The sequence below is a fragment of the Mustela putorius genome, unplaced genomic scaffold (genome assembly GCF_011764305.1).
Source record: "Mustela putorius furo isolate JIRA1106 unplaced genomic scaffold, ASM1176430v1.1 tig00537227_pilon_pilon_pilon, whole genome shotgun sequence".
In the NCBI taxonomy this organism is placed as follows: domain Eukaryota; kingdom Metazoa; phylum Chordata; class Mammalia; order Carnivora; family Mustelidae; genus Mustela; species Mustela putorius.
Window position 1 is genome coordinate 43,390,599 of NW_025422368.1, and position 14,090 is coordinate 43,404,688.

A 14,090-nucleotide genomic window follows, 5' to 3' on the forward strand; every position below is an offset into this window, starting at 1 on the left:
AAAACAAATGAACAAAATGAAGAAAGAGACTCTTAATTATAGAAAACAAACTGATAGTTACCAGAGGAGCGGAGAAGGGAGTGCAGGATGGGTGAAATGGGCTGAGGGGGATTAAGGAGTGCACTTGTGATGAACACTGGGTAATGTATGGAAGTGCTGAATCACTATATTGTACCTGAAACTAATATAACACCATAAATTAACCAGAATTAAAAACTTAAAAAAGGAAAAAAAAAAAAAAGAAAAGAAGTGGCAGGAAAAAAAAATACATACATACATACATACACATGCACAGTCCTAGAACTAATCCTGGGGGGTGTGGAGAGGCTTGTTGGGGAAATCCACAATAAATATAATTGTCCTTTAAAGGGGGCTACCTAACAGTAGGCAATGAATGGCACACAACTTTGCTTACTTCACAAAAGCTTTCACTCAGCAAACATTCAGTTCATTTAAAAAAAGGATAAAAATTACTGAATATGTGCCAGCATCATACTAGACAGAGGGGGTTAGGAGTGGAAAAAAAGGGGGGGGTATATTTGCTTAACTAAATGGAGGAATGAATAAACCGATAAATATTGTACCTTTTCTAAGTTTTCTCAACTTGGTTGTCAGTTTCTGGAGTTGCTTCTCTCGTTTCACCGAAGATTTTACTAGGTCATTAGGTCATGGGGTTTCCTCCAAAAGGTTCAAACGAAATATGGTCAGTCTAGTTTGGCTGAATCTGGGTGAAGGGTGTATGTGTGTTCAACCTTTGTGTGGGTTTCAAGCATTTCAAAATAAAAAACTTAAAAGCACCAGTTATAATGTAAGGTAATCATCATGACGCTATCAATGCTTTTAAAGCGTTGTTGTTTATACTAGATCATCACAACCATATAGATGCCCCCAAAAGGCAAATGACGAAGACGATTCCTATAACCAAGAGGATAAAACACTATACAGCAACCAATTTAACCTCTGCAGACCTTGTCAGTTCATAGAGATATGTAATGAAAAAATGTGAATGGAGGAAGAAAAGCAGAATGGGATTCATGATTAAAACAAAAATCCAGGGGCACCTGGGTGGCTCAGTGGGTTAAGCCGCTGCCTTCGGCTCGGGTCATGGTCCCAGGGTCCTGGGATCGAGTCCCGCATCGGGCTCTCTGCTCGGCAGGGAGCCTGCTTCCCTCTCTCTCTCTCTCTGCCTGCCTCTCTGTCTACTGTGATCTCTCTCTCTCAAATAAATAAATAAAATCTTTAAAAAAAAAAAAAAAAAAAAAAAAAAAAAAAAAAAACAAAAATCCACACGATGTGCATTTACAAAAGCTAAAAATGTATTTGACTGGGTAGGAATATTCCTTTCTCTTCTAGGTAGATTGCCCAGGTTCATAATAAATTAAATAAATAACATGTATCATAAAGGCTGTTTGCTAAGCAGACTATCCTACACCAGAGGGTGGGACAGCCAGGGAAAACTGCCTATCTAGTGAAAAGAGGACCAACAAATGAGCACTGGTTTTCAATGGTCATGAAAACATGAAGTGAGTGATACAGTGTCCAGTTTAACCCACCACCTGGAAACTTTTTCCTAATTGGGGTAGTTATGCAGAACAATATATTGAACACAAACATTTGATGACTAGCGTCAGATTTTATTTTTATAGGAAAACGTCTCAGTCCTTTACCCATAAGAGTGCATACAAAGTTGGGGAGGGGGAGCCTAGCGGCTTTCACGGTCATGGTCATCCGATATCATGCAAGACGGATCAGAGGAGCTGGTTCACATTATTAAAAGATTCTCCAATTTTCTTTCACAAGCACTTTGTGCTTGAAAATATAAAAACTTGCCAAATCATTTAGTACTTAAAATTAACACCCTCATCATCTTGTGGTTTAAATGATGGCAGAACAATAACTCAAGGTATTTGCTTTATTAATATAATTAGTATTCTTAGATCTTTTAAAATTGGTCTTCTTGAACCTTAGGGGGAAATGATTTCAAAAGGCTGAATACATATGCTCATTCAAGATACAATTTCTTACACATCCAACCTTTGTAATTTGGATTATAGAGCAGTACAGAGTAATTCTGGCACCAACTCTTTGGCAATGTTGTTTGAAAACAAAGATACCATTACACACATGACCCAGCATTTTTTATGTTGCATTGGATGTAAGTAAATAGGTCTTAACATAAAAACCATGACTAATTTTTTTTTTCTTAAAAATATGGTAATTAAGAGGCACTCCCTGGTTCAAAAGCTCAGAGCTGAAATCTAGGTAGTTTGAATACACCTTAGAAAGAGAGAAGCTCCAAATAGCATAAACTTAACAAAACTTTTGGTTTAAGCATTAAGTTTTCAGGTAATCTCTTCCGGGGTAGCAATATAAAAAGATTAAGAAATAACAATGTTTGACAAAGTATTTGACTTTCCCCAAAATATCTACGCCTTTAAGTAGAAGGATCTGAATGCCAGTCTGCTTATGAAATCTACCATCTGGTGATCCTGAGCAAAATACTTAATATCTCTGATTCAAATTCCTTGTCTATCAGAATGAGACTTAATATAGTTATTTATATTTAATATATTAATTTCTAAATTAAAACAATAAAGCAGTTAAATGATAAATGTGAAAATGCTAGTCTCAATCATTACTAACATATTTATTATCCAGCAATTGCCTTATCCAAATAGATAATCTTAAAAGAGCCTTTAATCAGTATCAGTCACTTCTTTACATAACTTTAAACCAGAGGGCTAATTACGCATGACACAAATCTTACCAACGGTACTATTTAACATAAACTTATAGACACGATAGTTTTGCATCACTTTATGTCATAGGGCTGATTATACACAACAGAAATCTCGCCAACAGAACTGAACTATTTTAGCTTAAAGGAGACTTTAAGACTTTAAGAGACCGAAATGATACTAACAGTCCAAATCCTATTTAAAGAAGCCAACAAAAGGGGAAAGCTGCGATGGATAAACGGACACCTTCTTGACATAAGTTTACCTCCCAAGAAAAAACCAAAAATACACACCTCAAGCAACTAGTGCCTGCAAGATGGAAAAAGAACAAGTCTCAATGACACTGAATGACAGCAGAGACGTCTCCTAAAATTCAGGTCTTCCTACTACTTCCCTTGCAAACTAAGACAACACAACACACAAAAGCAGAAACCCACCAACACGCAAGGCACCAGCTTGCCCTCTTGGATCTCCTTTTTGAGTCGCTCCAAGGAAAGGGGGCAGGCAGCTAAGGTGGATTTAATGAATGAAAGCGAGGACTGGGGGTTTGGGCAAGTGCACGAGACGGACCCTACCTTTCACAGACTTCCCAACACTGTGTAAGCGAGTGATAGAACTGTAGTTTCGGGCCACGTTCTTCAAAAACGCTTCCATCTCTTCCTGGTGGTGGTAGCCGAAGTCCAGCGCACCCCCCAAGGGCAGCAGCAGCCCTAGCCAGAGGCGGACGAAGTCCATGTTCTGGAGATGAATACAAATAACAAAGCTGAGAACAGAGGCGGGAAGGGCTGCGGCGGTCCCCGGCTCGGCTCAGCGCTGTACCGTCAGGTCCCCTGACCCCACCGCTGCCCGCGCCCGGGAAGGTGAACGTGGGAAGCAGCACCTTCGAGAGTTGGTGTGAGCGGAGCCCGGGCAGCCCCGAGTGGCCTCCATCCCACCGCCCTCCCCTTCCTCCTTCCCTCCCTCGGGTCCGCGAGCCGCCGCCGCGGGCAGCTGCCAGGAGCTCCGCGCGCCCTCAGCCTCACCCTTGCCCAGGCGCGCACCTCCACCCGCCGCCGGCAGCCCGCCGGGGCCCGACATTATAGCCGGGCGGGGGGACGGGCGCTCCCGGACCCCGCCCCCGGCGCCTGACTGACGTGCCGCCGGCCCACTCGGGCGCCGCGCGGGTCCCTGGTGGGCGGGGCCGGAGCCGCTCAGCGCCCTTCGCAACTGGGCGGACTGGAACCCGCGCGGCGCGGGCTTACCGGGGTGCGGCGGCCCGTGCGGGTGCGCGGTCGAGGGTGGCGGAGCGCGGTGTAATCTTTGAGTCGCCTGTCGCGGTCTCAGGCTTTGCCGGTGCCCTGGCTTGGAAGCGCGTCCTGCCCTCGGCCACGGCTCCGGCGAAGGGCATGCGGGCGTTTGGGTGTCTCCAGCTGCTGCGAGTGTGCAGCTGTGGAGCCGGGCCCTTGGCTCGGCTGCAGCCCCGGGACGCCTGCAGCCCGGGACGCCGTGAGAGCTCTGCACGTCGGAGCGGCTGCGTCCCAGCTGTGGCAGGCTCCCGGGCCGTGCTCTGAAGACGCGTGGGATTCAAGAGAGAAGAACGCGTGTGTGTATAAGTTTTCAATTGCCAACTGTGCAGTATAGGAGAATTTCCGACAAATTTACTTGGTGCGTGAGATTGGCTACATCAGTTAAATTTAAAACTTGGAAATCACATGGAAGAAACACAGCCACAATTTGTAAATCCAACACTCCCTAGGCCAATTTTACTTCTCTGTTTCTTAAACGCTTCTTTCTGGAAGGATAGGGTGGTCTACATTTGCACCAGGGAGAACAGATCTCACCAAAACCCAAGAGGCGGTTTATGGTGGTGTGGGCCAAGACCTCACACACCTGTCATACATTTGGAATAACATTCCTCTTTAACAGATTAAAAAATACTAGTGCACCACTGAAAACTAACTGAACAGATTTTCTCCCGGTGAGGTCCTGGAAAGGACATTTTTAAAAAGCTTCGAGTGAATCAAATATGCATCCGGAGCTGAAAACCGCTATTGATTTGCCTGCCTCTTCTTTGTTGCAGACACAGATAACTATTGTAGAATTGAGCTCTCAGGAACAATGAGGCCTCCTGTGATTCCCAAGCACCAGAGCCTGGAGGGATAAAGCCTAAGACTGGTGTCAAAAGATTTGGGTTCCAATCCTCACTCCTATACCTACCAAACTAAAGTTGGCAGGCACATTGTAAGAACTGTATGAGGTGCTTATTAAATAATCTAGTTTAATTCATAAGCCTTTAGACAGACTTTTCTAAGTGTTGGAAAATCTTGATGTTGTTGGGTTTTTGAGCAGATTTCTTTTTAAGCATGCAGCAGCTACTATGCTGTGACATCTACTAGGTGGCTTGAAGAGGTTCTTTTACTGCCATTCACTGACAAAGAGGCTTCAAAGGAGGTGGAGCAGGGTTTAGGAGTTAACATTTAGGCAAAGTTACTATAAAAATGGGAAAGGCAGCTGAGGAGGAACAAAGTGAAAGCTGGCTGATTGGACTTTAGAAATGATACATTTGTTATAGAAGAAAGTAGCAGTTACAGGATTTCCTTCAGTGGTACTGTGGCTGGAGACTGGAGATAGGGTGGCTTTGTCAATATTGAAGTAGAGATTGCAAGGGTTGTTGTACCAAAAAAACAAAGGGGTGAAGTATAGTTGAAATTACTACCCTTGGGATTCACAGTAGGGAGGAAGGGAAGCAAATTCAGAGGAGAACCAATCAGAGAATGGAGGGAGAGAGTACAGAGAATTGAGGGCTGAAGGTCTAAAACCTAGTGACTCAAAGTGTGGTCTAGGCCGATGCCCAACCAACTGAGCCACCCAGGTCTGCCTTCCTTTGGCTCAGGTCATGGTCTGGGGGTTCTGGGATGGAGCACCAGGTCCGGTTTCCTGCTCTGCAGGAGCCTGCTTCTCCTTCTCCCTGCCACTCCTCCTGCTTGTACTCTTATCTTTCCCTGTGTCAAATAAATAAATAAAATTAGAAGAAAAAAAAGTGTGTTCCAGGAAGAGCACTGACATCACCTGTAAGCTTGTTGGAAAGGCAGGCTCCTTTGTCCCATACAAACCTACTGAATCAGAATGTGAATTTTAATAAGATTCTAGTTCATCCATATGTGCATTCGAATTTGATCTGCACTGGTCTAGACATAGTAAAGGCTTAGTTAGGGTCTAGTGAGAAATAAAGAAAAATAGAAGGTTGGTCTAATAGAGTAATACTCTGAAGTATAAGACTTCAGAGTTGATCTTTCTAAGTATGACACCACTAACAATAAAACCACAATAAAGAGGCTAATAATTTGATGACGCAAAAAATGTATAACTTCTATAAAGGAAAACTCAGCATAAATGTTACCAGAAAAATTACAAACTGGAAGAAAGAATGGACAAAACCAAGAATGGACAAAAGATAATAATTAGCAGCTCACAAAAGGAGTAATACAAATGACCAATAAACATAGTAAAAGCTACCAACCTGATTAGCAATCAAAGAATTTGTAAGTTGTTTTTTTAAAAAGATTTTATTTATTTATTTGACACAGAGAGATCACAAATAGGCAGAGAGGCAGGCAGAGAGAGAGAGAGAGAGAGGAGGAAGCAGGCTCCCCGCTGAGCAGAGAGCCCGATGCGATGCGGGGCTCCATCCCAGGACCCTGAGATCTCGATCTGAGCCGAAGGCAGCGGCTTAACCCACTGAGCCACCCAGGTGCCCCAAGAATTTATAAGTTTAAAGGGCAAAATAGTATTGTGTTTTGCATTTCACTAAGAAAGATTTAAAAGATGGACAGTATTTGGATAAGATCCGAGGAAATGGCATTTCTGCTGTTTAAATGGTACTATAAATTGATATAATACTATCTGGAGAACTATCTGGGAATAGACATCAACATTTAAAATATGTTCTTTTCTAGGAATTTAAGTTATGCAGGAACTCAAAGAAGTGCTAAGTTTGTATATGTTAGGACTGTTATTAGCACCACTGTTTTTAATTGTAAAAAAAAATAGATAAGTGTAAATTTTAAGTAATAGTAGACTGATAATGTCAGTGGTTCTCAACTGGGATAAGATTGGCCACAGAAGCCATTTGGAAGAGCTGGAAATATATTTTTTTTAAAAAGATTTTATTTATTTATTTGAGAGCGAGAGGGTGTGCTCAAGCTCACAGGGGCAGGTGGGGGAGGGGTGGGGGGAGGATCAGGGGGACAGACAGAAGGGGAGGAGCAGAGGGGGAGGGAAAGGGACAGAGAGATTATTTTGCTGATCACAGGGCCTCATGCCCAGCTCTATCTCAGGATCCTGAGATTATGACCTAAGCAGAAATCAAGAGTCGGATTCTTAACTTACTGAACCATCCAGGGGCCCCTAGCTGGACGCGTATTTAAGGGACCAGGGGGATGATAACACTGGCATGTAACTGGTAGATGGCAGGAATGCTACAGAACATCCTACAATGCACAGTCCAAGCCCTGCGATAAATTATCCAGCCCCAAATGTCAGTGTTGAGGTTGAGACACCCTGGGTTAGATAAAGAACATTACATCCATAAAATAAATTGTTTTTCAGCCATAATAATGATGATGTCTGTCTCTATTTATTGGCTGGGAAAGATAAATCATTCAGTGGCAAAAACCAAATTACAAAAGTAAAATGAATGATAAGATCACATTTTGGAAAGCAAACAAAAAGGTCCTCCCGACAGCAAATTTAAAATGTTGCAAAATGCTGAGTGGTATGCTCTAGATGGCAACGTCTTGATTCTCTCTTTTGAATCGTTTTGTATTTTCTGAAAAAATTTTTCCAGGAAAGGGGTCCCTGAGTGGCTCAGTAGGTTAAGCGTCTGCCTTCGGCTCGGGTCGTGGTCCCGGGGTCCTGGGATCGAGTGCCGCATTGGGCTTCCTGCTCTGCGGGAAGTCTGCTTCTCCCTCTTCCTGCTGCTCCCCCTGCTTGTGCTCTCTCCCTGTCAAATAAATAAATAAAATATTAAAAAAAATTTTTTCCAGGAAACATGTTACTTCTTTTAAGCGGAAAAACAAGGCATTTTCATCTAAAAGCAGTAGAGAGCAAAAAGCACAGAAATATCTGAGATGAACGGTTCTGAAAGAATAGAGTATCTAAAATCCTTTGTACTGAGTTACAGAAGTGAAGAAGAATGAAGAAGTGAATTACAGAACTGAGAAAGGACACTGGAAATGGGATAGGAGGGACCTGAAAAGGGAGAGGATGGATCCGTCCTGCCCAAAGGCAGGAAGGTCTCCAAGTTAGGGGCAGGAATTGGAACAGAGGGAAAGACTATAGCTCGGGGCTAGATACTTCAACAAATGTCAACAAGAATGAGAACAGAAGTGTCACTAGATTTTGTGATTTTTTTTTTTGAAAGATTATATTTATTTGAGAGGGAGAGAGAGCAGGCGTAAGTCGGGGAGAGAGGGAGAGAGAGAAGCAGACTCCCCACTGAGCAGGGAGCCCAATTCGGGCCTCAATCTCAGGACCTTGAGATCATGACCTGAGCTGAAGGCAGATGCTTAACCCACTGAGCTACCCAGGTGCCCAAGATTTTAAATATTTTAAACAGTACCAAGTTGTACTTCTATAAAATGTCAAAGTATAATTTTAAAATGTTATAAAATAATGCTCATACAAATACAGTTAAACACAGGTCAAGTTTTTAACTATTGAGAAAATCAGCAGTAAACAAAGATGATTTAAAGAAAGATAAGAGAAATAATGTGCATTTTCAGTATAAGAAAATACTGAAGTCATTCTAAATTATTGCTAAATTTAGATATAAATCTGATTAATGTCCTACAGGACAATAAACTATGACCTTTGGTGCTATCTTCTTTATAGAACAGAAATTATGAGCATCTTACCAATTTTCTATAAGTTAACAACTAAAATTCCTTTTTTAAAGGATAAGTTTAAATTTATACCTAGTAAATAAATTGAATCAATAATGAATAACCTACCCAAACCAGAAGTGTCAGGCCCTGCTCAGTTTACTGGTGAATTCTACCAAACATTTAAAGAAGAATTTATACCAATCCTCTACAAACTCTTTCAGAGGATAGAACCAGAGGGAACACTTCCTAATTTGTTCTATGAGGTCAGCATTACCCTAATACTAAAACTAGATAAAAGCATTATAAGAAAAGAAAACTATAGGCCAATATCTGTCATGAATATAGATGCAAAAATCCTTAACAAAATATTAGTAAATCAAATCCAAAGTATAAAAAAAATTATGTGTCATGACCAACTAGACTTTATCCCAGGTATGCAAACCTAGTTGAACATTCAAAAATTAATTAATGTTGGGGCGCCTGGGTGGCTCAGTGGGTTAAAGCCTCTGCCTTCAGCTCGGGTCATGGTCCCGGGGTCCTGGGATCAAGCCCCATATTGGGCTCTCTGCTCAGCGGGGAGGCTGCTTCCCTTCCTCTCTCTCTGCCTGCCTCTCTGCCTACTTGTGATCTCTGTCTGTCAAATAAATAAATAAAATCTTTAAAAAAATTAATTAATGTTATCCATCACATTCACAGATCAAAAAAGGAAAAATCACGTGATCATATCAATAGATGCAGAAAAAGCATTTAACAAAATCCAACACCCATTCATGATAAAAACTCTCAGTAAACTAGGAATAGAGGGAGATTTTCTCAACTTGATAAAGACTATCTACAAAAAACCTAAACTCACATCATACTTAATGGTAAGAAACTCAAAGCTTTTCCAGTAAGCTCAGGAACAAGCCAAGGATGTTCCCTCTCACTATTGATTTCAATTTTATACTGAAAGTCCTTCCTAATACAACAAGGAGGAAAAAAAAAAAAGGCATACAACTGGGAAGGAGATATAAAACTGTTTTTGTTCACAGGTGATATGATTGTGTAGAAAATCCAAAAGAATTGACAAACTCCTGGAACCAATAAGTGATTATAGTAAGACTGTGGGATACACAGTTACTATTACAAAATCAATTGCTTTCCTATATACTAACAATGAATAAGTGGGATTTGAAGTTAAAAACATAATAGCATTACATTAGCCCCCCCCCCCGCCAATGAAATACTTAGGTATAAAACCAACAAAATATGTACCAGATCTGTATGAGGAATACCACAAAACTCTGGTGAATGATATCAAAGAAGTAAAACAAATGGAGGGATATTCCATGTGTATGAATCCCAGTAGTGTGAGCTTGTGTGCCATGCTGCCTCCCGCAACATCCAGAGACCAAAGACTTTGTCCCCTTCCCGGAAGCAGCGGCGGAGGATGGCGAGGGCAAGAGCGGAAACAAGAGGTGTGACATCAACGGCTCGGGCGTGGCATTCAAGATTTTTGGAGATGAACTTCTTCCACCCAAATAGAATCATGTTTATTTAAGAAAAAAAAAAAAAAAAGATAGGAAGGCTGGGAATAGTAAGACTCAGTATTGTCAAGATGTCAGTTCTTTCCAACTTTCTGTATAGATTCGATGCAAACCCAATCAAAACCCCAACAAGTTATTTTGTTGGTATTAACAACCTGATTTTAAAGTTTATATGGAGGGGCACCCGGGTGGCTCAGTCAGTTAAAGCGTCTGCCTTCAGGAACTTGGGTCCTGATCCTGAGTCCTGGGATAGAGTCCCACATTGGGCTCCTTGCCCAGGGGGGAGACTGCTTCTCCCTCTGCCTGCCATTACCCTTACTTGTACTCTCTTGGTCTCTCTCTCTTTCACTCTCTCTGATAAATAAACAAAATCCTTAAAAAAAAAAAAAAAGCTTATATGGAAAGGCTAAAGCTCCAGAATAGCTAACACAATGTTGAAAGAGAAGAACAAAGCTGGAGGACTGATGCTTTCCGACTTCAAGACTTACTCTATGGCCCCTGGGTGGCTCAGTGGTTTAAGCCTCTGCCTTCTGCTCAGGTCATGATCTCAGGATCCTGGGCTCAAGCCACATATCAGGCTCTCTGCTCAGCGGGGAGCCTGCTTCCCCCTTTCTCTCCGCCTCTATCCACCTCTCTGCCTACTTGTGATCTCTCGCTCTTTGTCTAATAAATAAGTAAAAGCTTAAAAAAAAAAAGATTTACTCTAAAGCTACAGTAATCAAAGTAGCATGGTACCAGTAAAAGAAGAGATAAATAGGTCAATGGAACAGAATAGAGTCCAAAAATAGACCTCCATATATACAGCCAACTGATCTTTGACAAAGGAGCAAATGTAATACAACAAAGCAAAATAGTCTATTTAATAAATGGTACTGGGACAACTGCACAGCCATAGGCAAAAAACCTGGATCTAGATGCTGTCCTTACACCCTTCACAAAAATTCATTCAAAATGGTTCATAAACCTAATGTAACACCTAAAAAGCTATAAAACTCCTAGAAGATAACAGAAGAAAGCCCAGATGATCTTGGGTGTGGTGACGGTTTTTGAGATATAATACCAAAGACAGGAATCATGAAAAAAAAATTGATAAGGTGGACTTTATTAAAATGAAAAACTTTTGTTTGGCAAAAAGACAATATCGAGAGAATTAGAAGACAAGACACAGGTTGAAAGAAATTATTTGCAAATGCACATCCAATAAAGGACTATTAACCAAAATATACAAAGAACTCCAAAGACTCAAGAATAGGAAAATAACTTGATTGGAAAATGGGCCTAAGACCTTAACAGACCCTTCTTCAAAGAAGATATACAGATGGCAAATAAGGGTATGAAATGATGCTCCCCATCATATGTTTTAATGAAAATTAAAATAACAGTAAGATACCACTATGCACCTGTCAGAAGAGCCAAAATCTGAAACATCAAATGCTGGTGAGGATATGGAACAGCAGAAACTCTAATATATTGCTGGTAGAAGTGCAAAATGGTATAGTCGCTTTGGAAGACAGTTTGATGATTCCTTACAAAACCAAACAGATTCTTTCCATACAATCCAGTAACCCTGCTCCATGGTATTTAGCCAAATGAGATTAAAAAAAAAAAAAGTATGTCCATACAAAAACCTGTACAATGATGTTTATCGAAGTTTTATTCATAATTACAAAACTTGAAACAACTAAGACGTTCTTCAGTAGACTGTGATCCAATCCAGTAATGGCATGTTGTCCACTGCTAAGAAGAAATGAGCTATCAACCCGTGATGAGATGGGGATGAACCTTGAGTGCATATTACAAAGAGAAAGAAGCCAATCTGAAAAGACTAAGTATAATATGAGTCCAACTATAGGACATTCTACCAAAGAAGGAATCATGAAAAAAAATTGATAGCAAGTGAAGCTAATGACGTAAGAGGCCACACATATGTAGCTCAGGAATCCAGGGTTCTCCTGCTACCAGGAAAGCGAGCATTCCTATGAGAACCCTCATAAGTCCAAATGGTATAAAGCAAAGAAACAATCATCATTCACTTATACGGAAGATTTCTTGAGCATTCCCAGACCTCACACAAATAACCTCTTTTGGACTTTTTTGGTATCTTAGGATACATCCTGATAGTGGAGGCACAATCTACATCCAGATAAAGCACAAATGCTCACAGACAAAGTTGTGAGCCATGGCGGCTTGATGCTGAGAAGCTGAGGGTAGTGAGTCGGGGCGCCACTCTTGCCCCTTGGGGTGCACACTGCCTCTCTGTTGGCTTGTGGCAAAGCAAACACTGAAGGCTAATTTTACTTTTCATCTTTTTCTGTAAAAGTGAAAATCAGAAACAGATACTGATGTAGGTCTTTTGTAAAAGCAAAGTGGTGTAATACGAACTCTTGAGAAGCAGAAGATACCTGTAAATGGGAAATCTCTGGACCTCTTTCTCAAATTTTTTATAAACCAAAAACTGCTCTAATACATTGCCTTAGAAAAGGCAAATTTTCTTGAAATTTCACATGTAAAATGATGTCCTAATGCCTCTCATTGATTCTTTCCACTGCCTACCATTTCCTATATCCCTAAGAGGGTATTTAGGTTAAGCCTGACTCTTCAGGTACCTCTCACTCTGCACTATACCTACCTCTTGCCAACTGTCTCCAGCAAATCAGATCTATCCCCCCACCGGAACTGGATTTGTTATTATCTGATAAACACAAAAGAAGAAAGGGACTCTACAATGTTGCCGAATAGAAAGATTATAATATTTAGCAAAGGATTTGGAAGTCGTTAGTGAAAAGCTAGATGGTTTCCATGACGGTCCAGAATTTGATCCTTCCCCTTAACTACCAAGGAGTGATATCTAAACAGTGGACCCAGAAATTTAAAGAACACAACAAAAATAAAAGAACACACAAAAATAAAAGGACTGGAATGCCTGGGTGGCTCAGTTGGTTAAGTGTCTGCCTTCTGCTCAGGTCATGATCCCAGGGTCCTTAGAATTGAGTCTTGCATGAGGCTCCCTGTTCAGCGGGGAGTCTGCTTCTCCCTCTCCCTCTGCCCCTGACCCTGCTTGTGCTGTCTCTCTCTCTCTCGCAAATAAAATAAAATAAAATGACTGAAAAATGCTATTTAAGTCATCAAAAAGCACAGCATATGGGCACCTGGGTGTCTCAGTCAGTTAATCATCTGGCTTTGGCTCAGGTCATGATCTCAGGGTTCTAGGGTCAAGTCACGCGTCAGGTTCTCTGCTCAGCAGGGAGCCTGCTTCTCCCTCTTCCTCTGCTTGTGCTCTCTCTCTCTGTGTCAAATAAATAAATAAAATCTTCAAAAGAAAAAAAAAAAGGCACAGCCTAGTTCCTGGAAGAGTATGAGAAAACATAGCATGCCTGTAAAGGCATCCACCATCACCATTCTTTCCGTGGTCCCTCTTCAGCACTGGGTCATTGTGGGAGCAGACCTATATGTGGCTCTGCCCCACTCTCTTATTTTCACTTACTCACCCCTTTATCAAGTATTTGTTGTTTACTCTGTGCCAGGCACTAGGATGTTGCCTAAGGATTACAACTGTGAGCGAGACAGGCCAAATCCTGGTCCTCATGTAGCTTACGTTCTACAGGAGCCCAAATTCTCCAATAGAGAACATCATATGTTCTCAGAAACCTGGGATCTTTTCTGGGGGCTGGCTTGACATTCCTTTCTGCCTCTTATATCTTATCCTTAGTGGTGTGGACCACATTCTTCACTGCACAGCATGGCCTTCTTGGCTTAATATTTTCTCTATTTACTGAGAGTGAAGCAGAATTATAATTTAATCAGATCAAAGTTTGATCCAATAGCCCAGTAGGTGCTAACACACCACTTGAGAAACACTGTCAGGAAACCCTGAAACAAGTGGAAAATTTAATCTGGTCCAGTAAGCTACCTCTAGAGTAAGTGAAGCATTGTGTTATAATTTTTTGTTTCCCTCATGGCGT

General features: G+C 41.4%; 1 protein-coding gene and 1 long non-coding RNA gene across 3 annotated transcripts in view; both read right to left on the reverse strand.

The window, feature by feature from the left end:
* CPM (carboxypeptidase M) overlaps window positions 1-3,842 on the reverse strand; it is a 70,771-nt gene extending 66,929 nt beyond the window's left edge. The window contains exons 1-2 of one of the 2 annotated variants that reach the window (XM_004752455.3): window positions 3,761-3,842; window positions 3,314-3,476 (exon numbers count right to left, since the gene is read on the reverse strand). In XM_004752455.3, coding sequence (XP_004752512.1) covers window positions 3,314-3,473 — 160 coding nt within the window. In that variant the 5' untranslated portion in view covers window positions 3,474-3,476; window positions 3,761-3,842. The remainder of the gene's footprint in view (window positions 1-3,313; window positions 3,477-3,760) is intronic. The other variant, XM_013056074.2, reaches the window with a different exon arrangement.
* Window positions 3,843-7,676: 3,834 nt separating this feature from the next.
* The window catches only part of LOC101688547, a 28,104-nt gene continuing 21,690 nt past the window's right edge, over window positions 7,677-14,090 (reverse strand). The window contains exon 3 of the long non-coding RNA XR_001179363.2: window positions 7,677-7,719. This is a non-coding gene — a long non-coding RNA (uncharacterized LOC101688547). The remainder of the gene's footprint in view (window positions 7,720-14,090) is intronic.